The 22,435-nt window shown below is 42.2% G+C and overlaps 1 protein-coding gene across 2 annotated transcripts in view; it reads right to left on the reverse strand.

Annotated features, from left to right (window-relative positions):
• LOC144487614 (plastin-1-like) overlaps positions 1 to 22,435 on the reverse strand; it is a 143,909-nt gene that overhangs the window by 35,933 nt on the left and 85,541 nt on the right. For both annotated transcript variants that reach the window (XM_078205705.1, XM_078205708.1), the window contains exons 5-10: positions 15,760 to 15,892; positions 14,530 to 14,611; positions 11,823 to 11,988; positions 10,862 to 11,004; positions 6,890 to 6,982; positions 6,607 to 6,799 (exon numbers count right to left, since the gene is read on the reverse strand). In XM_078205705.1, the coding sequence (XP_078061831.1) occupies positions 6,607 to 6,799; positions 6,890 to 6,982; positions 10,862 to 11,004; positions 11,823 to 11,988; positions 14,530 to 14,611; positions 15,760 to 15,892 (810 nt within the window). The remainder of the gene's footprint in view (positions 1 to 6,606; positions 6,800 to 6,889; positions 6,983 to 10,861; positions 11,005 to 11,822; positions 11,989 to 14,529; positions 14,612 to 15,759; positions 15,893 to 22,435) is intronic.

Below are 22,435 nucleotides of genomic sequence, written 5' to 3' on the forward strand. Positions count from 1 at the left end.
CAAATCACTCCTTGTAATTTAACCTTCGGTGTATCATTCTGGTAAACCTACTCTGCACTTCCTCCATGTATCCTTCCTAAGGTGCGGTTCCAGAACTGCTCATTGCACTCCAGTTGCAGTACCGTGGCTTTGTATAGCTGAAGCATGACTTCTACCTGATCTCTATTCCTCTTAATGTAAAGGCCAACATTTCATTCATTCTTCCGAGTATTGCCTATATGACATTTTAATGATATGTATCCAAACTCCAAGTCTCTTCTGTCTCCAAGGTTGGAAAACGGCATCTCTTCCATCAATCAAGGTCCAATTGCAATCATCTTGCTGAATGGAAATTACGTTGTGTAGCAATTACATTTGTTAAGGCAATTGCATTGTTAAACAGATGATGGGCATGAACTCACTTATAAGTTGGAACTTTATTTTAAATTTATTTATTAGTGTCACAAGTAGGCTAACATTAACACTGCAATGAAGTTACTGTGAAAATCCCCTTGTTGCCACAGTCTGGCGCGGGTACACTAAGGGAGAACTTAGCATGGCCAAAGCACCTAACCAACACGTCTTTCAGATGGTGGGAGGAAAGCGAAGCACCCGGAGGAAACCGACGCAGACACAGGGAGAATGTGCAGACAGTGACCCAAGCCGGGATTCGAACCTGGGTCCCCAGCGCTGTGAGGCAGCAGTGCTAATCACTGTGCCACCATTCCCAAAAGAATATAAATGGGGCATTACCCAGAAGAGTACAAGTACATGAACATACGAATTAGGAGCAGGAGTAAACCACTCAGCCCCCCGAGCCTGCTCTGCCATTCGATAAGATCATGGCTGATCAGATTGTAACCTCAACACCACATTCCTGCCCACCCTGACACTGTCCCTCAATTTGTTTAATTTAGTTTAATCGGTTTAACCAAAATAGTACAAGCGGGGACAGTAGGTAGTGTACCTGCCCCCAAGCCAGAATCTCCGGGTTTGAGTCCCGCCCCTGGTTTTGGATGGCCAAGTAAGGTGTGTTCATAACACTGCCAGATTGAGTATCAACCTGCAGATGCCTTCTGACAATGCCAATGGCAGGGGGTAAGAGTGGGAGACACACCTGGTCAGTTATGAATGATGCGGCATGGCGGCCCTCGAGCAATAAGCCTCTGGCGACAGGCTAGCGATCTGTTCCAGTTAAAACTAGTTCTGGAAACAGATTAAAGTCTGCTTTGTGCACCACTAAATGCTGAATGAGAAACAACAACTATAAGTGGGGACAGTTTGGTTTATGTTTTAAGTTTCCGCTCCAGTTTGTTTTTTGTTTGATGCAGTATTCCTTTTCATTTGTCCCCCAGTTTTGGTTGATTTATTTTAATTGGTTGTCCATTTAGCTTCAAAAAAGTATTAGCGGGGACAGCTGTAACACTAAGGTGCGGAAGGAACAGAGAGTCTGTCACTCTGCTCAGCTATCTTGGAAATGAACCTTAGGTAAACACTAGTTTTGAACTCATTATTCCACGATATATAATTATTGGAGTTAACATCTGGGACAACATTTGCTCACAGCTGCTAGCAAGAATAAATGCAACCAGGTAATCTACATAAATGAACAAGGAAGTGGTCCTCTGACCATAAGAATTCTAAACAGCTTACAACATCCAGTAAATTAATGTCAACAACACCACATACAAATGAAATTCATTACTGTGCTACCCTTTAAACAACAGTCTTGTATCAATCAATCATTGTAAAATCACTTTACTTCACTGCAGAATGAAACACAATACAACCACAGATAAAACACAAATGCAAAGGCCAAAGACCATCTATGCAAATGCAACAGGAGAAGCTGGAAATGGCAGTAGCTGTGGAAACCTCCTTAACCGGAGAACATTAATTCTGTTTCTCTCTCTACAGATACTGCTTGATCCACTGAGTATTTCCAGCATCTACTGTTTTAATTTTGGAAAAAGAAAAGTTGCGTACAACAGATATAATTACACCATGATGTTGCAACAACGTGGTGTACCATTATAAGTTAGTGGGACATCAATTTGGAAATAAAATTTAAAAATCTATCAAGTGTAATTCATTAATAAGTCATTTGCCAGACTTCAGAAATATAGTACGTAGAGGTTCAGGTAAACTATATGATTATTTGTTTAAATTGGCAAATTTCGTTTACTTGCTATTCCATGAGCGAGGCAAGTGTACGCTTCCAGATTTTAAAAAAAATCAAATTTACAAAAGTACACTCCATTACTTTCCCCAGGTAAAGATGGAGTTTTTTGCAACCACTATGAGCACAAGATCACAAAGGGCTTCATATTTTTCCAATCAGAAGTTTACAAATGTAAACCATAACCCTTCGAGCCAAATAAACATTTTATTTCTCATTTTAAAAGGATAGATTTCTTCTGAAAATAATTTCAGATTATAGAAATTACCCTAAAGCATAATCTGTAATTTAAAAAATATATATATGCAACAACACAAACAAGTGTAATTTCAATGCACATAAATATTGCATGCTGAAAATGGTTGAGAAAAATCAGAGGAACAAGCAAAGTTTAATGATGCATTATTTGAATGAATAAATTATTAAAACACTGGTCACTGAAATCATTGGATTTTTTTTTAAAGAAACAGGTCCTATGTATACTCCATCTAAGACGATGAGGCACTTTGTAGAATTTGTATTCAAATTATAGTTACAACTGGGTTTCTATCCTACTTCTAAAGGAACAATAGATAAAATAATCCAATTTAAAAATAAATCTGGCAGCAGCATAGATGTTCCGTGGACCTCAATCACATTTTGATATATTCAGGCAATTGAAAGAGGGATAAACATTGGCCAAGGATTTATGGTCCTCCCTGCCACCCCGACAGATGCGGCAAATCATTTACATCTCCATTCAGTTTAGCTGGACCATAGCATCTCGCCAGGTGGGAGATCCCATAATACCCTGGCCATTGTCGAGGGCTACTTCTTTTTGCTGACAAACTTTGCCAATGACAACCAGCATTGTTAATTTTTATAATGAGTATACACATTTAATTAATTGATACCTGCTGCTTAAATTTACATAGGTGTAAAGGAAATTGAAAGAACTTTCCATAATGCATCCTTAATTTTAGTCTTGTATAGCATATAGTTTCTTCATTAGCAATACACAATTGAAATCACTCGTGTAGTGTTGTACACCTTCAAAGCGAAAAGTCAACATCAGCATGATTCCTTGCCACTTCAGGGTGCTGCTACTATGCTCAGATGGGCTTTCACAATGAAGAGAAACATCGAACGTAAAAAGAACTATACACTATATAATTTAAGAGTGAAATTATTCAATTTTTGGGTTCTGCTAATTTTAAGAGAGCATGTACATCACCAGAACCACACAATTGAATGTTTGCTTTGTAACTATTTTCCAGTCACTACTTTCTTATATTGACATGAGTGAAGTATAAAGCTTCTGAAAAAAAAACACACACCACAGCCAATGGCATGCTCTGTTACTCAATATAATGATGGGGACAGTTTCCAGGAAAGACAGCAATGCATTCAGCAAAGTGCTCCCAGAAATTGCCCTGTTCACAAAGCAAATCAGCAGTTGTGAAATGACAAGAAGAAGATGGAACATAGGAAGGTGGTGGTTGTCGTCGTGGGGCATGAGGGTTCGGAGATGGTGAAAGAGAGCACATGAAGCAGCTCTGAATACAGTACCTACAATGGGAGGGGTCAATTCTGCATTCACCAAAGCAGACAGGAATACAAAAAGGAAAGCAAAAGTAAAACACATTTTGAAGCAATCTGACAATTTGCATACTACTCCAAACATTATTCAAATAATCCCTCAGAGTCAAACCATTGTATTTATTGGCTATCAAAGCAATGACCGAAGCTTGTGCACTCTTGCATGAGGAAAACATAAATCTCTGCTTTCTCGTCATATTGAAAAATTTCAACACACCTCATGATGAATCACTTTTCAAGGACCATGACTGTTGGGGCAAATATTCTGCAATAGCAATGCTCCATAAAAACAACAGATTAAATAAACATCTCTATTTTGATGGTATTTGTTGAGAGGGGAATGTTGGTCAGGATATCAAGCAGCAATTCCTTCCTCAGGGTATCTAACATTCAACTCTAAAACAGCACAGCATTGGAATGTCAAGCCATTAATATCTGAAACTTGAATGCAAAATTGGATTGGTAGAAATGTTAGTTTGCATCGAAACTAGAATTTGAGAACGAATGTTTGCATTCTCTAAACTTTTTAAAAATCATGTAAAAATTGAATTCTCTACTAAAGTGCTAATGCTTGTTCAACCATATGATGTTCGGGTTAAAATTTTGATAGCCCTTGAAAATGGGCATGGTGATCACAATGTGCCAATACAAAGCAATGCAGGCAGCGTACAAACTTCATAGCTCATTTAAATGATAGTCACACACAGGTCAGTAGCACACAGGCTAGTAGCAAATACAAACAAGGCAAATAGCTGCGCGGCTCAGCAGGGGGCCCAAGTTGAGGCGAGGTCTGGGCCACTTAAAGCTAGACTGCAGCTGTTAAAGGTGAAGTGTATTCTGGCTGCAGCAGGCTCTGGAAGTCACTGGAGAGGAGTGTCTGACCAACAAAGTGTAAAGATGGCACAACATGGCAGATTGTGGGCCCCCCGATATTTTGATGCATCACTGAAGGCCCTGGTTCAGGAGGTGGAGAGGAGAACAGGTGCTGTATAAACGCAAGTTCTTTCTTTCCAACTACAGGAGTCTTAATCGGCCAGTTATCTAGCACCTTACGCCTGTCAATATCCTTTGCCTATGCTGATCCCAAGAATAACCATTCAGGAAAACATGAGAGCAGCAGTAATTCATTCAAGCCTGATCACCTTCATGACAACATAGGGAGGAGGAATAAATAGGAGAACTTTTTTCTTTATGTCAAAAGGGTCACAAGTCTTTAGAATTCTCTACTCCAAAGAGCCGCGAAGGCAGAGTGATTGAAAAGTTTTAAGGCAGAGGTAGATTGACCCCTTTGTTAATGAAGAATCTAAAGTAATCAGGGGTAGGTGGGAATGTCATGTTGAGGCCACAGTCAGATCAGCCATGAGCTTACTGAATGGTGGAACAGGCTCGAGGGACCAAATAGCCTACTTGTGCTCCTAATTCACATGTGAAAATAAACACTATGACCGGAATTTTAATCGGCACGCCCTCCCCGATTCCGGGGGCATACGAAACTCGGGCGGGCGTGCCGGGAAAATTCCACCCTATGACATTTAAGAGGGCTCAGTCAGCCACAGGACCACAGCCACAGCAAAGGAAGTGTTCCTCCAGCACTGCAATGGGTTAGGAGGAGGGTGCTTCCCTTTGGCCCTCAAACAAAGGTACTGCGGCAATATCTCCCTCAACCCCCACCCTGCAATCTTTCTCCCTTCCTCACTGCTGTGCTCCAAAGCCCCTGGCCCTGACCTTCCCTGTTCGCCAGGGGCTATCCCCAGTGTTCCCCTGCCTGACAACCGGAACCCGAATCTCACCACTTGTTGAGTGCAAACAGAGTAAAAAGAAATCCAAAAGGTTGGTAAACTTGGATTAAACTTGGTAATTCACCAATTCCCAAAATCATTGACTTTTTTTGCTGTCACTATCTTGCAAGATAAAGCCAGCTCACATTAGCCTTCAAGTAGCCATAATACATACCTCTTTTGGAGAGTTCAACTCAATCATACCCAAATGCATCAAATTATCTTTTTCCCTTGCATTATTTAACTTAATGATCTCTACCTCCACTTAACTTCAGTGGCAATGTTTTTGCCCGTTTGTTAGTCTGCAAACAATACATCTCAAAAACTATTGGGAGGGATTGCAACGAGAGCTGGTGTACAGGTAAGGTGTGGCTTTTAGTTTTTGGTGAAAATACGGATCCAGGTTCTGGGTGGGTTTTTTTTAAGAAAAGGATCCATTAATGTTGGGTGATAGAACAAATTGACTTTTTAATCAAATGTTGTGGTTGTTTGATTTAGAATGTTGTGGAATGTTTTTGGAATCTCAGTTGCTATGGTGGAATTTGGCACAACTGTCGAAATGTGAGCAGAGTTTTCTGTGCAGATTGTTGGATGTGGGTTGGCCTGACGCCTCTTCAGTGAGATGGAAGCTCGAAATAGAAAGATTTATTTTTTTTCAGATTAGTAGTTAGAGAGCATTAACCAGGCAGGGAAAAGTCCCAAGGAAGAGCTGCGTGATTGTAATAGCATCGAGCTAACACAGCATGATAATTAGGAGGCTGTTTTTTTTGTTATTATTGTACCCTGCAACAGAAACTTGTTGGTCAACATGTTGCCAGAAGTGCCACATCAATCCACGTACCAAGAATTATAGATCAAAGATGCAATCAATAATCCTGCAATGTGCAAAGCCTGTCAATGTATCATTCATGTAAATAATGACCGCAGAGTAGTTAAAAAACACAAAAACAAAACAGGAACCAGAGCAGTAACAGGCAAGAATGAAAACAATAATAAAAAAAGAGCAGCTTCCTCTTGGTAAAGGGCTTAGTTCCCTTTCAACTTTGATTTTCATTCCGAATTCAGCTATGTACTTCTCGATGTACAACTTACCTTCCAACAAAGAGAGGTCGTACTCCTTGTTTGGCTTGTGCAGTGCTGGATATTTATTGAACAGGTTGGCTACAAAGGCCAGGTTGAGTTTGGGATTACCATTGACAACATCAACTGGAGTAACAAACTGTCTGCAGCCTAGTTTATCAGCTTGCTGCAACATGCACTCTGCCCGTTTAAGCTCGTTCTTTTCCTGCAAGATCATGAAAAGAGCAATCAGACACCAAAATAATTCCTTAAAAAAAAGGACAAATTCTAATGAAAAGCATCAAAGCGGACTTACGTTAAAACCAGACATTTCAATTTCAATCATCATTTCGTCACTTTCTCCATTGGGTGCAATCTGGTTGAGTAGATGGAAATAAGCCTTGGAATCCTAGAAGTGGAATATTAAAACAAAGTTAGATGACAGAGGTGAACCAGTCTCTAAACAGTTAACAATTTATTATACCGGAAGAAAACAATAGAAATTCCATTTATAATACACAGATTTCAACCCAGTATTGCTTTCGAATGTTTGTGTGTCTTTGTATTGAAGAAGCATTTTGCACTGTTGACAAACCAACTGAAAACAGCCATCAATATGGAATATCACGCAATCCAAAATCAAAATACTGCAAATCCTGGGGATCTGAAATTAAAGCAGAAAATGCTGGAAATACCCAGGTCTGGCAGCATCTTTGGAGAGGCAAACAAAGTTAATTTTAAATGTCAGTCATCTTTGGACACGGTGGCACAATGGTTAGCACTGCTGCCTCACAGCGCCAGGGACCTCGGTTCGATTCCCGGCTTGGGTCACTGTCTGTGTGGAGTTTGCACATTCTCCCCATGTCTGCGTGGGTTTCCTCCCACAGTCTGAAAGATGTGCTGGTTCGGTGCATTGGCCATGCTAAATTCTCCCTCCGTGTACCCGAACAAGCGCTGGAGTGTGGTGACTAGGGAATTTTCACAGTAACTTCATTGCAATGTTAATGCAAGACTACTTGTAACGCTAATAAATAAACTTAGCTTAGAACTGCAATAGGTTTTAAGCAAGTACAGAAGCAGTGAAAGGAGGGGATGGGGAAAGACAGCTCAGAATGATAAAGAAGGAAGGCAGGAGGGATTCAATGACAAAAGGAATGATAATGTAAATTAAAAGAAGATGGTAATGGTGCCAGTAAAGAAACAAAAGATGGGTCCAGAGTAGATGTAAATGGGAATGGCATTCACCATCAACAGCTGCTGTCTGAAGAAATGAGGACAGAGATTATAATCTAAAATTGATGAACCCGTGTCAGACCATAAGACATAGGAGAAGAATTAGGCCACTCAGCCCATCGAGTCTGCTCCGCTATTCAATCATGGCTGATATTTTTCTCATCCCCATTCTTCTGCCTTTTCCCCATAACCCCTGATCCCCTTGTCAATCAAGAACCCATCTATCTCTGTCTTAAAGACACTCAATGACCTGGCCTCCACAGCCTTTTGCGGCAAAGAGTTCCACTGCAAATCCTGGGGATCTGAAATAAAAGCAGAAAATGCTGGAAATACCAAGATCTGGTATCATCTTTGGAAGTCAAACAAAGTTAAAATTAAATGTCAGTCACCTTTGGACACGGTGTTGAGTTCAGGAGGTTGTAAAATTCCTCAAGCATGTGCTGAACTTCATTGGAAGAGTGCAGGATGAAAATGTCAGTAGGGCAAAGAGTTAAAATCACAAATGACTGAAGGTTTGGAGTCATGCTTGTGGACTGAAGAGAGGTCTTCTACGAAGTAATCACTCAATCCGCATTTAAACTCCCCAATGCAGAGGAAATGATGTGGTGAGGAGTGAATACAACATGCTCAATTTAAAGTAGACCCATTAGATGTCTTGGACAATGTGAAGGGCAGAACTGAAAAGACAGGTGTTTTATCTCCTGCAGTTGCATGAAAAAGGTGAAAGAGAAATGGTTTGGGGGCTGAGTGAAGAGTGGATCAGAGTATTGCAAATTTGAATGGTCCTTTCACAAAGGACTGCAGCATCATGCTGGAGATGCGGAGGAAGATCCATTGAACATGTAGGCTGGTGGGATAGATGTTGAGGACAAGGGGAACCTTACCTGGGAGGGGGGGGGGAAGGAAAAGGAGCGAGAGCAGAAGAGCAGGAAACGGAGTGGAGAAGGTGAAGAGCTCTGTCAACCGCAATAATGGGGAATTTCAGATGAGGAAAAGGAAAACATATTGCGAGCACTGAAATGGAACTCGACATTGGAACAAATGCAACAGAGACAAAGAAGAAAGGAGAAAGAAATAGAGTTCTTATGGGAAGTGAGGTGTGAGGAAGTGGAGTCAAGGCAGCTGTGATCCACCATAAGCCTGCTGATTCCCAATGGTGGCTGCTCAACACTTCCCTGTTTTGTGATCAAGCCGAGAATCCTCTTCTGTTTTTTATTCTGGTATCTGTGGATGAAATTCTCTCATGACCCCACCCACAGGTTCAATGGCGGGAGGTTGGGGGAAGCGGGGGGGGGGGGGGGGGGGGGGGGGGGGAATTTGGCAGAAGTGCAAAAGAATTGGTTTCACACCGGTGTGAATTTCCTGTGGTATCTTCTGCTGGTGCCCACCATGTCAGACTGGGAGCCACACTGCAGGCTGGCTGGAAACAGATGAAAGCCCAACCGGAATCTTCAACCCAGGTCAGATTCTCCATGACGCTAGTGGGAAAGCACACCAGTCCAAAACATGTCTGGAACAACATGGCATGCAGAAGTCAGGAGTCAGCTGAACAATGCTTGGGGCGGCCTGCGGAGTTCGGAATGTGGACAGTGTGGAAGGATTTTGCAGGTTAGAGAGGGACATAGATAAGCTGCAGAGCTGGGCTGAGGGGTGGCAAATGGAGTTTAATGCGGAAAAGTGTGAGGTGATTCACTTTGGAAGGAGTAACAGGAATACAGAGTACTGGGCTAATGGTATAGTGTAGATAAGCACAGGGATCTCGGTGTCCATGTGCATAGATCCCTGAAAGTTAGCACCCAGGTTGATAGGGTTGTTAAGAAGGCATACGGTGTGTTAGCTTTTATTGGTAGAGGGATTGAGTTTCGGAGCCATGAGGTCATGTTGCAGCTGTACAAAACTCTGGTGCGGCTGCACTTGGGAGTATTGCGTACAGTTCTGGTCGCCGCATTATAGGAAGGATGTGGAAGCATTGGAAAGGGTGCAGAGGAGATTTACCAGGATGTTGCCTGGTATGGTGGGAAGGTCTTATGAGGAAAGGCTGAGGGACTTGAGGCTGTTTTCGTTAGAGAGAAGAAGGTTAAGAGGTGACTTAAAATGAGGCATACAAGATGATCAGAGGATTAGATAGGGTGGATAGTGAGAGCCTTTTCCCTCGGATGGTGATGGCTAGCACAAGGGGACATAGCTTTAAATTGAGGGGTGATAGATATAGGACAGATGTCAGAGGTAGGTTCTTCACTCAGAGAGTAGTAAGGGCGTGGAATGCCCTGCCTGCAACAGTAGTGGACTCGCCAACATTAAGGGCATTTAAACGGTCATTGGATAAACATATGGATGATATTGGAATAGTGTAGGTTAGACGGGCTTTAGATTGGTTTCATAGGTCGGCGCAACATCGAGGTCCAAAGGGCCTGTACTGCGCGGTAATGTTCTATGTATGCAGACTGTCAGCAACCCTGGACCCCAGAACACCACAGAAGTGGGTGGGGTAGTCTCTGCAGGCAGATCTTCCAGATACATTGTTATTGAGGATGCCCATCCCCCAGCCTCAGTGTTCTCGGAGATCCATTTTTTTTCTTCAGCAGTGGGTCAGTGGATATTGGGCACCTTTTCAATATGCCATCCAGATATGATGGCACACTACGTGCCATCAGGCCTACCCTGCCGTGGAATACAGCACAAAACCCCAGTTGCATAATTAATGAAGTTGGGGCCAGAAGCTCACGCTGGCCTCCACTGCGAGAAACACCCTACTTCCCCACCACTGCCATGGGACTTAATCCCCAGATGGGAGAATTCCACCCTGTGTGTTTCATTATTCCTTTTGTCCCAAGTAGTTTGGAATTGTGTGCGCAAATTTTTAGTGCAAAATACTTGTGCTGGTTCCAAATCTTCCGATCTAAAATTAGCTTTCTGTCCCTATAAAACACGTCAAACAATTCTATCAAGCACATCTGGAAGAACAGGGATAAAAATAGCCACAGATATCTCACAGATCAGACAGGAAATTGATATCACTCTTCATAGTGAAAGTGTTCAGTAAAAATGCTAGTACCTTAATGTCGTGACTGAAGTTGCTGATTTTTTCATACTCTGCCTTTTCCAGATGGTAATTGACCCAACGCAGAAGTAGGTCTTCGGGTGAAAGTTTCAAGAGCTCCTCTAACTCTTCACCTTCCCTCAGCAGGGCTATAAGTGCTGAATCAAAGAAACAAAAGCATCAGCATCTTACAATTTCCCAGGATCTCAAGCATTATATTCATGTAGAAAAAGTAATCACAAGCTACAAAAACCAGATGGGCGAAACTTTAGCCATACCTAAGAATAGCATGACTTTAAAAACTAAGAACAACTTGTGCTACATTTGTCACCAAGCAGATTACAAAATTACAAATGTCATTGTCACTTCAAGCTGAGCATGATCACTGCACTCAGAACCCTGCAGTGCAGAAGGCGGCCATTCGGCCCATCGAGTCTGCACCGACCACAATCCCACCCAAGCCCTATCCCTTAATCCCATGCATTTACCCTAGCTAGTCCCCCTGACACTAAGGGACAATTTCGCATGGCCAATCCACCTAATCGGCACATCTTTGGATTGTGGGAGGAAACCCACGCAGACACGGAGAATGTGCAAACTCCACATAGACAGTGACCCAAGCCTGGAATCGAACCCGGGTCCCTGGCACTAAGGCAGCAGTGATAACCACCGTGCCCCCCCCTGTTATTAAACATTGCTAAGTTCCTTGGAAGACATTACCAGAGAGACAGGCCTCGTAAAGCAGCATCATCACACCTGAACAGTTGAAAGTATTTACAATAGTAAATTGCAGGCATATTAATATTTCTGTCATGGTGACACCACCCGATCTTTTGCATGTAGGAATAAGGTGATGAGAATGAGCACTGCACTGTTGCACTCCATCCCTGCCCAAAACACTAATCATTACCCCTTTAAAATGCTGTATATTCTCCTTTAAGTGGGGCTGCAGATGCCATCCATGTTTCTTGTTTACCTTCATTCCTGGTAATCTCAATGTCAGCAAAGAGACCAATCTTTATGATCTGCCATAGAAGGCCTAGCACCAGGTGGTGTCTCCCTTCCTTAAGGTCCTGTGCACCAATGTTCACCACTGTACAGCCAATGGCAGAGGCAGAATTCAAAGCAAGGTTCAGGTTTTCCTGTGAGAGAAGTAATTAGTGCTGTGATATCCTCAATCAACCATATTGTTTCCAAAACATGAACTATGCAAGCATAAAACACTCCATTACAATCTATGAATTTTAAAAACATTTCCCCAAGAACAGAGCTAGCTCTCGGATTTTGTTTCTTGGAACGATACGGTCATGAGAACAAGAATTCAACAGTCAGCTAAATATAAAGGATATCCCTCTCCTTATGATCCCAGCTGAAGTTACTACTGGACAAGTCAGGTCCCAACTTTTATGTTTTGTTTAAATATGTGGATGAACCGAGTCACAGGACTGCCTATGGACTTTTAACAAAAGAGCAAAACATTTATTGAACTTGATTAAATTATAATATGCTACTCCTTCACTCCAGCTATATATAGATTTTTAAAGATAATACAAGTTACAAAATATCTGTTTCAATAAGTAGACAGTTCCACAGTCCATGTAAAACAAGAGACAAAATGTGGTCAGACAGCCCACACTCTGAAATCAAGTGATAAATGCCACCAAATACAACTTCTGTGGATTTCTCATCAATTCCCCCTCCAGCTACCTGTCACATTGAACCAACTGGTCTCCCTGGAAATCTTACTTTCACATGAGGGTTTCCAAACTCTATGCCCAAAGAACTTGAGAATCTTCTCCCAAGATGGCACCACGGTGGCACAGGGGTTAGCACTGTTGCCTCAGAGCGCCAGGGACCTGGGTTCAACACCGGCCTCGGGTCACTGTCTGTGTGGAGTCTGCACATTCTCCCCGTGTGCTTCCTCCCACAGTCTAAAAACGTGCAGGATAGGGTGATTGGCCATAGTAAATTGCCCCTTAGTGTCAGAGGGACTAGCGGGGTAAATAAGTGGAGTTACAGGGATAGGGCCTGGATGGGATTGTGGTCAGTGCAAACTTGATGCGCCAAATGGCTTCCTTCTGCACTGTGGGGAATCTCAAAAAAAGCTCTCTTGGATGTCTTCACTGAGGATCCACCTCTAGGATTTCAATCTCCCCTTTCAGTATGCCTCTGCTCTGAATCGTCACACACAATCAAACTTTGACTTCCACAGACTGACTCGGGAACCCAGTCATGAAAACAGAACACCACTCAGAATAGAACCTCACAGGCCCGCAATAAGGAATCACCAGAGCGACTCTCAGAGTGGTGAAGGCATTCGGCATGCTTGGTTTCATTGGTCAGAACATTGAATACAGGAGTTGGGACATCTTGTTGAAGTTGTACAAGACATTGGTGAGGCCACACTTGGAATACTGTGTGCAATTCTGGTCACCCTATTATAGAAAGGATATTATTAAACTAGAAAGAGTGCAGAAAAGACTTATGAGGATGCTACCAGGACTTGATGTTTTGAGTTATAAGGAGAGGCTGGATAGATTGGGACTTTTTGCCTGGAGCGTAGAAGGCTGAGGGGTGATCTTATAGAGGTCTATAAAATAATGGAGGGGCATAGATCAGCTAGATAGTTAATATCTTTTCTCAAAGGTAGGGGAGTCTAAAACTAAACGGCATAGGTTTAAGGTGAGAGGGGAGAGATACAAAAGTGTCCAGAGGGGCAATTTTTTCACACACAGGGTGGTGAGAGTGTCTAGAACAAGCTGCCAAAGGTAGCAGTAGAGGTGGGTACAATTTTGTCTTTTAAAAAGCATTTAGACAGTTAGATGGGTATAGATCAAACACAGGCAATTGGGACTAGCTTAGGGGTTAGAAAAAAAAGGGGCGGCATGGACAAGCTGGGCCAAAAGGCCTGTTTCCTTGCTGTAAACCTCTATGACTCACCAAGCTTCTGATTGCCTCAGATGTCTGGCTTTTTGCAAGCTGACTTCAAGTCAGGTTCCTGCAGCTGTCTCTAATTCAGAGCCCTTTCTCTGCTCTTCACTTTAATTTCCCCGAACAGGACCTTGTGCAGATTCCTGTTTTTTATTTCTTTGACTTAACTATGTTTGAGACATTCATTTGTGCCCACTCCAATTTTTGGGACTTTATTTTGTTCTTTTGGGAAATCTGCTCTCTACAGTTCCCTGTCCTGTGTCCTGCTGCTCCTGGCACTAGATTACAAGTAACTCAAAAGCTCTTGCTGTCTCCATGTTGCCCATGGTTGTTAAGCAACAGCCTCATTAAAAAGAAACCCTGTATTTGCTTTAGCATCATAAAATCCTTATTACTATGCAGGTACCTAAACAAACCTACAAACCTGCAGGCACTTTTTTAAAAAAAACATGAATCTAAAAACGCAAGTTTTAACCCCTTCTTATCACACAAATAACAAACACAAAATTAAGCTCGAACTTAAACCTTATTCCTACTGCTCACAAACATATAAATTGCTTTAAACTCTATTTCCTAACACTCTGCATTTATTATCCAGCAAACATTGCCAAAAAAATCTTCTACAACATCTTTGCAAAGAGGCACCAGAATTTCAAAAATGCTCATTAGTTTGCATATGGTGGATGTGAATAAAATGGCAATGTATCACATACCTTACGTTAGTTGAAATTTTGCTGGTAAGTAGTACTTACAGAAATTGTGAATGGAGTTAGCTTCCTTTTATTGATCACGCGGTCATCAATTGTGTCTGGCTGGGATAAGTTTATCATTTTGCTGAACAGAAAAAGAGAAAGATCGTTTGGTGAACAGATGAAACTATAACCCAACACGAATTCCCATTGAAGCTACCCACACCACCAGGACATATGCCATCGGCAGGACCAGAGAAATCTGCCGGCATGAACAGCCAGAGATTTCCAGCCATTATACCCATCATATTTTAGGTTAAATTACAGTGTTTCCATGTTCTATATTAGTTATCCACATGGCCTAGAAGAATCTCAGGACTCAAAACCATCGAGCCAGGAGAGTCAGTGACAGGAACAGGTAGCATGGTGGCAAAGCAGGAAGGAAGACTGGGTCATAGAATCCCTACAGTACAGAAGGAAGCCATTCAGCCCATCGAGTCTGTACCAACCACAATCTCACCCAGGCTTACCTGTTAGGCTGCATGAAGACCTAGGTTTCTGGTGGCTCATAGGTTTCCTCTGAGCCACCAGAATGGTGTCAGGGCAAATCAAGCTTGCAGTGGAAGACTGTTATATATTTAAAAAGGTTGCATGAATGCTTTAAGAGCTGATCACATGATTTGATGGTGATGTCATCAGGGTGTTTGCAGTCTTAGTTTCAGTTTGTACTCTGTATGGGCAAGACAAGACCTCCAAGAGTAAACCTGTTGTTAGTTTGAATCAATGTGTGCAATCCATAGCTTTTTCTTTTTTGTTAAAACTCACAACCCCTAACATAATTAGGACACAAGGAATCAGAGATATTAGACCCTTTATTGACAAATGCAGAGGTCATAATGCTGTTATGACCTTTTGGCCTTCAGCAATATGGTGGGCAGCACAATCCTGGCTCGTAGAGAATACGACCTTCCTGTCTGATCTGGGGAGACTTAAGAAATTGAATTTCTAGGTCTATGTATCCAACAATTTGGGATCAAGGAGGCATTTCTTTACAAGGGAAGTACTATCAACAGATAAAATCGACCAAAGGCCAGTCTTGCACACTTCTTGGCAGCTAGTTAGAGTGCAGTACTGGCAGAGGGCTAGGACTATTACACCTGCTTGATCTTATTGGCCAAAAACTATATCAAAATTAGGAAAAAAGTAACAAAGTTGCCAGCATCTCAAGCTTCAATATGTGGTGTCATTACTTCATCATCACAATAAAACAAAGGAGGAGGAAAAACAAATTACCAGAGAAGAATTCCATCACCAACTGCACTAAACAGACGGTCACTGTTGGCATCCATAGGAATCAAATGTTTAGAGTCAGGATCCGCTTCTAATGCTTTGTTAATCCAATTAACAAAAGCAACCTTCTCTTCCTCTAAAAGTTAAAAGTATAGTTTTCAGTCAATTCTCATCATAATTAAGATAACTTGAAAAAAGATTAATGAGTTGTAGGATCGAGGAAAATGTGTGTTCAAGTTCCATAGAATAGAATCCCTGCAGTACATGAGGCGGCCATTCGGCCCATCAAGTCTGTACCGACCATAATCCCACTCAGGCCCTATCCCCGTAACCCCATACATTTACTTGCTAATCCCCTTGACACTAAGGTCAATTTAGCATGGCCAATCAACCTAACCCGCACATCTTTGGGCTGTGGGAGGAAACCGGAGCACCCGGAGGAAGCCCACGCAGACACGGCGAGAATGTGCAAACGCTACGCCGTCAGTGACCCGAGGCCGGAATTAAACTGGGTGCTGTGAGGCAGCAGTGCCAACCACTGTGCCACAGTTCAAATTGGCCAATAACGATTCATTACCACCTCTCTTCACTTGGCCTTGGGATTAATTAATTTTCATCTGTCAGGTATGCCATGTGTTGAAGTTGGACTTGAATCCATTGTCTTCGAGACACAAAATGCAAGAGTACTGCCAAATGACCACTGTTAATACTCAAATAAAGTTGTTACAAATTATTAACACTACTGCAAATAAAAGAAACAATCAATAAGAGGAGCTGCATTGCTCCGAAGATAAAAAGGCCTGGATTACTGTGATTAAAATTGGATTGTAAATCTGAGACAATGGTTTCATTTTCTTAACACAATAATTAACCAGAGTTACTTTTCTCACCGGTAAGCGTGCTGTGTACAAACAATTTAAGCAGACTCAAATCAGCAGTAATACCACTGCTGAGTCCCCCACTATTAACATGGTGGGGTTACCACTAACCAGAAACTGAACTAGAGTAGCCACAGTATTTATGTGCCTACAAGAGCTATTCAGAAGCTAGGGATTCAGTGGCGAGCAAACCTGTCTCCACAAAGCCTGTCCAGCAAGCACAAATGATTGTTATTCCCTGCTTGTCCGGATGGTGCAGCACTAACAACACAAGAAGCTTGACACTATCTGGGACAAAGCAGTCAGCTTGATCGGCGCCCATCCAGCACCTTCAATATTCAAGCCCTCCCTAAGACACAGCGGCAGCCGTGTGTACCATCTACAAAATGCACTGCAGCAACTCACCAAGTTCCTTCAACAGCATGCTCCAAACCCATGACCTCTACCACCTAGAAGGGCAAGGGCTGCAGGTGCATTGGAACACAATCCCCTCCTAGTCACTCACCATCCTGATGTGGAACTAAATTGCTGATCCTTCATTGTCGCTGGGTCAAAATTCTGAAACACACCTCCTAACAGCACTGTGGGCACACCTGCGCCACATGGATTGCAGCAGTTCAAGAAGGCTGCTAACCACCAACCACCTTCTCAAGGATGATGAGGAGTGGATAACAAATGCTAGCCTAGCCAGTGATGCTCACATCCCATGAGCAAATAACAAAAAGAGAAAATTCCTTGAAATCTCCGATATCTTGGCGTATTTTCCTTCCTAAATATTTTCATTTCAATTCAGAATGTCATACAAAATAAAGGAATAGAACAGCATTATAGATGAAATTTTCCAAAATTCACTCGAAGTACTGGCTTTGGTGGGAAAACCGGCTATTCCCATTGATTGCTTCATGTTTCCAAACACCTATCTTAAACCTCACGGACGTGAAGTCACATCAGTGAGGGGGGGGTAATTCTAAATGGGGGTGGGGAGGGAAAGAGTGTGAACATACAGGAGGGAAGTCTTCTAATGATATTAAAATTTATTGAAATGTATGGGAACCTCATTCTGTCACCAGCCAGGGGGTAGAGAAAAAAAAAGAAAACGTAACCTCTCTGGCAAGAACCTTGTTTTCTGACTCATGCAATTTTGGGCCCAAGTCACTATTTGCGCTGAAGGCAATATATAACTTTTAAATCTAATGTTGTCATTTAAATTCCAGTCTGAAGAAGCAGCTTGAATATTCTAATATCTGCATTTAGCAAAGAAATGGAAATCAAACATCTCTTCTGCTCAAGACACATTAAGACATGCCAAGGTACTCCGACTGCCACAGCGCAAAATCAAATCTTGGGCTTTTAGCTCTCATGAACCACAACTCTCAAGGATGCAGCAGATCGATTAGTTATCCAATTTACATTTCCTGTTGATATATTTTTAAAAATACTTCTAGATGTGGATTATGTAGCAGCCTAGACCTCTCCAAACGTGAGCCAAGAGTATGAGCTCCTGTTTTGAATGACGTATCTAAATCCAACTATTACGCCAGATTTTTAAAACAGTGCCATTTAAGGGAAAAGGCATCTCTCTCTTCAAACTTATAAACCAAAATGGAAGCCCAAGGCTCACTGTGCACATCCAAGGCTAAGAGGAGAATAAACAAGACACAATAAATCAGGATGGAGTGCTTCAGAGATGCCAAGTTTATATTTTAAAATCCACCAGTCTATTTGATGAATAAAAGTTTGAGGGAGGTCAGCTGTTCCACAGTTTTGAGGGATCCAAGAACCTTTAGAAAGTGGAGTGTGGAGTTCTGACTTTAACACAAATATTAAGCTTCGTGGCCATACTGTGCCTTTAAGAAATGTATTTTAATCATGTTCCTTTGCAGGATTTTGTCGGTACCGTGTTGTCTGTGACCGGTGTCCTTTATTGCTACTGAGGCACTATAATTGATATCATGTTGATTTTAATCTGGATTAATGCTGTACTCTTAGGGTTTTTAATGTTACTTTGGGGATTGCTGAGTGGAGCTTGATTTGGGATCAGGTGATATGCCTGGAGACAGATTTTTTTCCACAGTAAAGTCCAATTTTTAGTTTTATTTCTCAGTTGCTGCTAGAAACTGGTGGAAGGCGGCAGTGTCTTTCTCTCTCTCTCCCCCCCAGAGGCATGCTGAAAGTTTCAGGACTGGAAAGCCCCAGGGAACTGATCCAACATTCACAGGACCAATTCACAGCGGGTGTAAAAAAGCTGAAAATCCAGCATCACGTGAGCATACCTGTTTTTGTGCCAAGTCTAGAGAAGGATGAGTGTCTGTGGGATGGTGCTTGACTTGGAACAACAGAGATAGCTAGCTGTTAAGGTGCCATGTTTAATTCTTGTCATTGATAAAAGTTATGCTAAATCTTTTTGTTTTATGTCAACTGTGTTCTTAAATAAACTTTGCTTGATAAAAACTTCCTGGTGGGTCAATTGAATCATCCCTGAAGTGAAACACCTTGTGCTCACCCATGCCGAAATAACATGTAAAACTTAGGATCTAGACTAACTTCACACAATACCTTGGAGTTTCTGGTCTGGGTCTTAACAGCTTACATGTTCAACAAGCAATCTTGCCTGCTCATTATTACAGTGTTGAGGCTGTTCAACACTGATAGAAATGAGGTAACTGATAAAGCTAATGAGGTTGTATAATCAACTATATTCATTGGTGTATCAACTGTTGCTTTTACATTTGGTTGGCATTGAATGTGATCAAATTAGTATTTAAAGGTAGCTATCAGAGCAAGGAGGGCAGAAAATGGGTACCTCTTAGATGAAATTGGCTGAGTCTAGAGTAAAGGAAAGAGTCGAGAGTAAAGGAAAATAGGGAGAGAAGTAATCATGGGGGTCAAAGGGAGGCAGTGGCTCATTCAGGTCAGTAGCAGGCTTGCTCCTCCTGAACCCAAAAATATCTTGGTCTTGCTCCTGTGGGGTGGCGGGGTGGCACACTGGTCAGCACTGCTGCCTCACATTCCCTGCTTGGGTCTCTGTCTGTGCAGAGTCTACACGTCCTTCCAGTGTCTGTCTGGGTTTCCTCTGGGTGCTCTGGTTTCCTCCCACAGTCTGAAAGACATGCTGGTTAGGTGCATTGGCCATGCTAAATTCTCCCTCAGTATACCCGAACAGGCGCCGGAGTGTGGCGACTAGGGGATTTTCACAGTATCTTCATTGTAGTGTTAATGTAAGCCTACTTGTGACTAATAAATAACAAACTTTTACTTTGGTCCATTTTCTAAACAGTCTTTTAACAAAAGGAGTCCTTTTTAACAAAAGGAGTCCTTTTTAACAAAAGGACTGCTTAGAGATACTAATTAGGTGAGAGTGGGGGAATTGTTTGACCAGTTATATTCATTGCCAAATCAAGTGTTGTACTTTAGGAAAAGTTAATTTATAGGCCCCGTTTTATGAGAAAACCCATGTGAAAATAAACCACATTGCGGTAGTTATTGCATCTAATCCAGAGTGGGGGAATTGGGGAGAGAAGCAATCTTGTGGGGGGTTGAGGGTGTAGAAGGGAGTGGGAAAGTAGCTCATTCAGGTCAACGGGTCACCAGCATGGCGGCTCTGAAGTCAATGTTTCTCAGCTGTCTGTTCCTGGAACAGAGGCAGCTGAAGACCATGGTAGCTGCGCTCAGTGGGGAATGTATATGGGCTAATAGGAATTCTGCGGATGTTAAGAATGAATAATTTAATGAGAACAAAATGAGTCATGCCTTCATTTTGCTGAGATACTCGTGAGAAGATGCAAAGTACTTTGCATCTTTGACTTTTTTTGCCTTTTCTTTAATTATCCTTATGACTACACCATACTGTGTGTGGACCTCTTGTTTTCAGGCTGAACAAACTCTGATTGCATCTGGAAGTGAATCAACACTGAAGGATTTATTTCCCGTTTCCAACGATATATTTTGAGAATACATCTGAGTAACACCGCACACCATTCGACATAATTTAGGTGTCAGCCATGGTTCAGTGGCAGCACTCCCATCTCTGACTCAGAAGGTTGCGGGTTCCCCAAATGGGAAAGTGGGGCTCGGAGAGAAGCTCCCCTTTCCCACCTGAGAAGGATAACCTGCCGGGCTTCTCCATGCCCCTAATCTCCTCCCAATGCCTAAAAATTAAGGACGAGCAGGAAGCACCCCTTAACTGATGAAATTGAACACTTCAAGATCTCAATTGGGGTGACGGCTGATAGTCCACCCTGAGCCACACCCACCCTCATGAAATGATTGGGATTGGGAATCAGGAAGTCCACTGAGAACCCCCCAGGCATGCAAACCTACCAGCAGTGACCCGTGAAATTCTGCCTATGGTCAGTTTTTCCTTATAGGTTTGAATCTGTTGTGTCTGTTCAGAAACAAAAAACCCATTTCTCCATTTCCTTCTCTTCTATTGTCCTCTATAACTGACCAGCCATCGGGAACAAGTTCCCATCTGTTATATAAAATTAGTTTTGTTTTAATGGATCAATTTCAAGAACGATCCTACTGGGGCTGCATTGAAAATAACACAATTCATTCGAAGGATATCCGAGGGAAAACCTAGAGCTTCCCTGGTGCCTGATATTTTCTTAGCAGGCGATAGTTAAATTCACATTTGAGCCTGTACATACACAAGAGGTTGAGTTCCAGGCAACAGTACTGAAGAGTGACTCCTACAATCAAACAGCAGCTTTGTTCTAATATTCCATGTGGACTGTTTCAATCTATATTAGATGTTGACAGACAGCTGCATAGCTGTTCCTGTAACAGACCGGGAGATCCAACTTAATCACCAATAAGTCTTCTAATGCTTTTCCCGTAATTATCTTTAGAAGACTGACAGTTCGGTCACATTTCTGCAGTATTGCAGAGGGAAGGGAGTGCTGTACCACACATTAAGCTAATTCCACCCATTGCTCTTAAATGGATCTGCTTTGTGTGAAATGCAAGAGCAAGAAATAGGCTTGCAGTGTTGCAAAAACTGCTCCTTAACAGACTGGACACTTGCAGCAACTTCTCTAAAACTGAACAACAGATAGCACAGAAAGCTAGGGCTTTTGGTGGATGTAAGCTGGCTTTGTACAAGATTCAGCGATGGAGGGGTTACGTGGTCTGCTTTTGGAGTCAGTTCATTATAGGAGTCAGCAGGCAACAGTATTTGCTGTCTCATCTCACCAAGGTCTGAAGTACACTCCAAATCCTACCCAGGTATCCCCATTTATGTGAAAGGAATAGCAAATTGAGAAAGCATTGTTTGCACCATGGAATTATCTGTGAGCACATGATACTGTAGTGTGGACTGACTGCTATTCATGGAGAACAGTAGATTTTTGGAGGAGGGGAAAGGAACAGTAGTGGTACTGTCACTGGACTACTAATCCAGAGACCCAGGGTAATTCTCTGGGGACCTGGGTTTGAATCCCACCACAGCAGATGGTGAAATTTGAATTCAATAAAAATCTGGAACTAACAGTCTGAAAGTAACCATGAAACCATTGCCGATTGTCAGAAACCCCCGTCTGGTTCACTAATGTCCTTGAGGGAAGGAAATCTGCCACCCTTACCTGGTCTGGCCTACATGTGATTCCAGAGACACAGCAATGCATTTGAATGACCACTGAAATAGTCCAGTAGCAAGTCTGAAGATTGGGAGTGTTTTAGAAACCAGCTAGGGGCAGCCAAAGAGTTGATAAAATGGGGGGAAAAAAAAGAATAAATTAGCCAGAAATATAAAAGCTTTTGTAATCTGTTTTTATAAGTCAATTTAAAGGAAGGGAATAGCT

The sequence above is a fragment of the Mustelus asterias genome, chromosome 3, assembly GCF_964213995.1.
Source record: "Mustelus asterias chromosome 3, sMusAst1.hap1.1, whole genome shotgun sequence".
Taxonomy (NCBI): domain Eukaryota; kingdom Metazoa; phylum Chordata; class Chondrichthyes; order Carcharhiniformes; family Triakidae; genus Mustelus; species Mustelus asterias.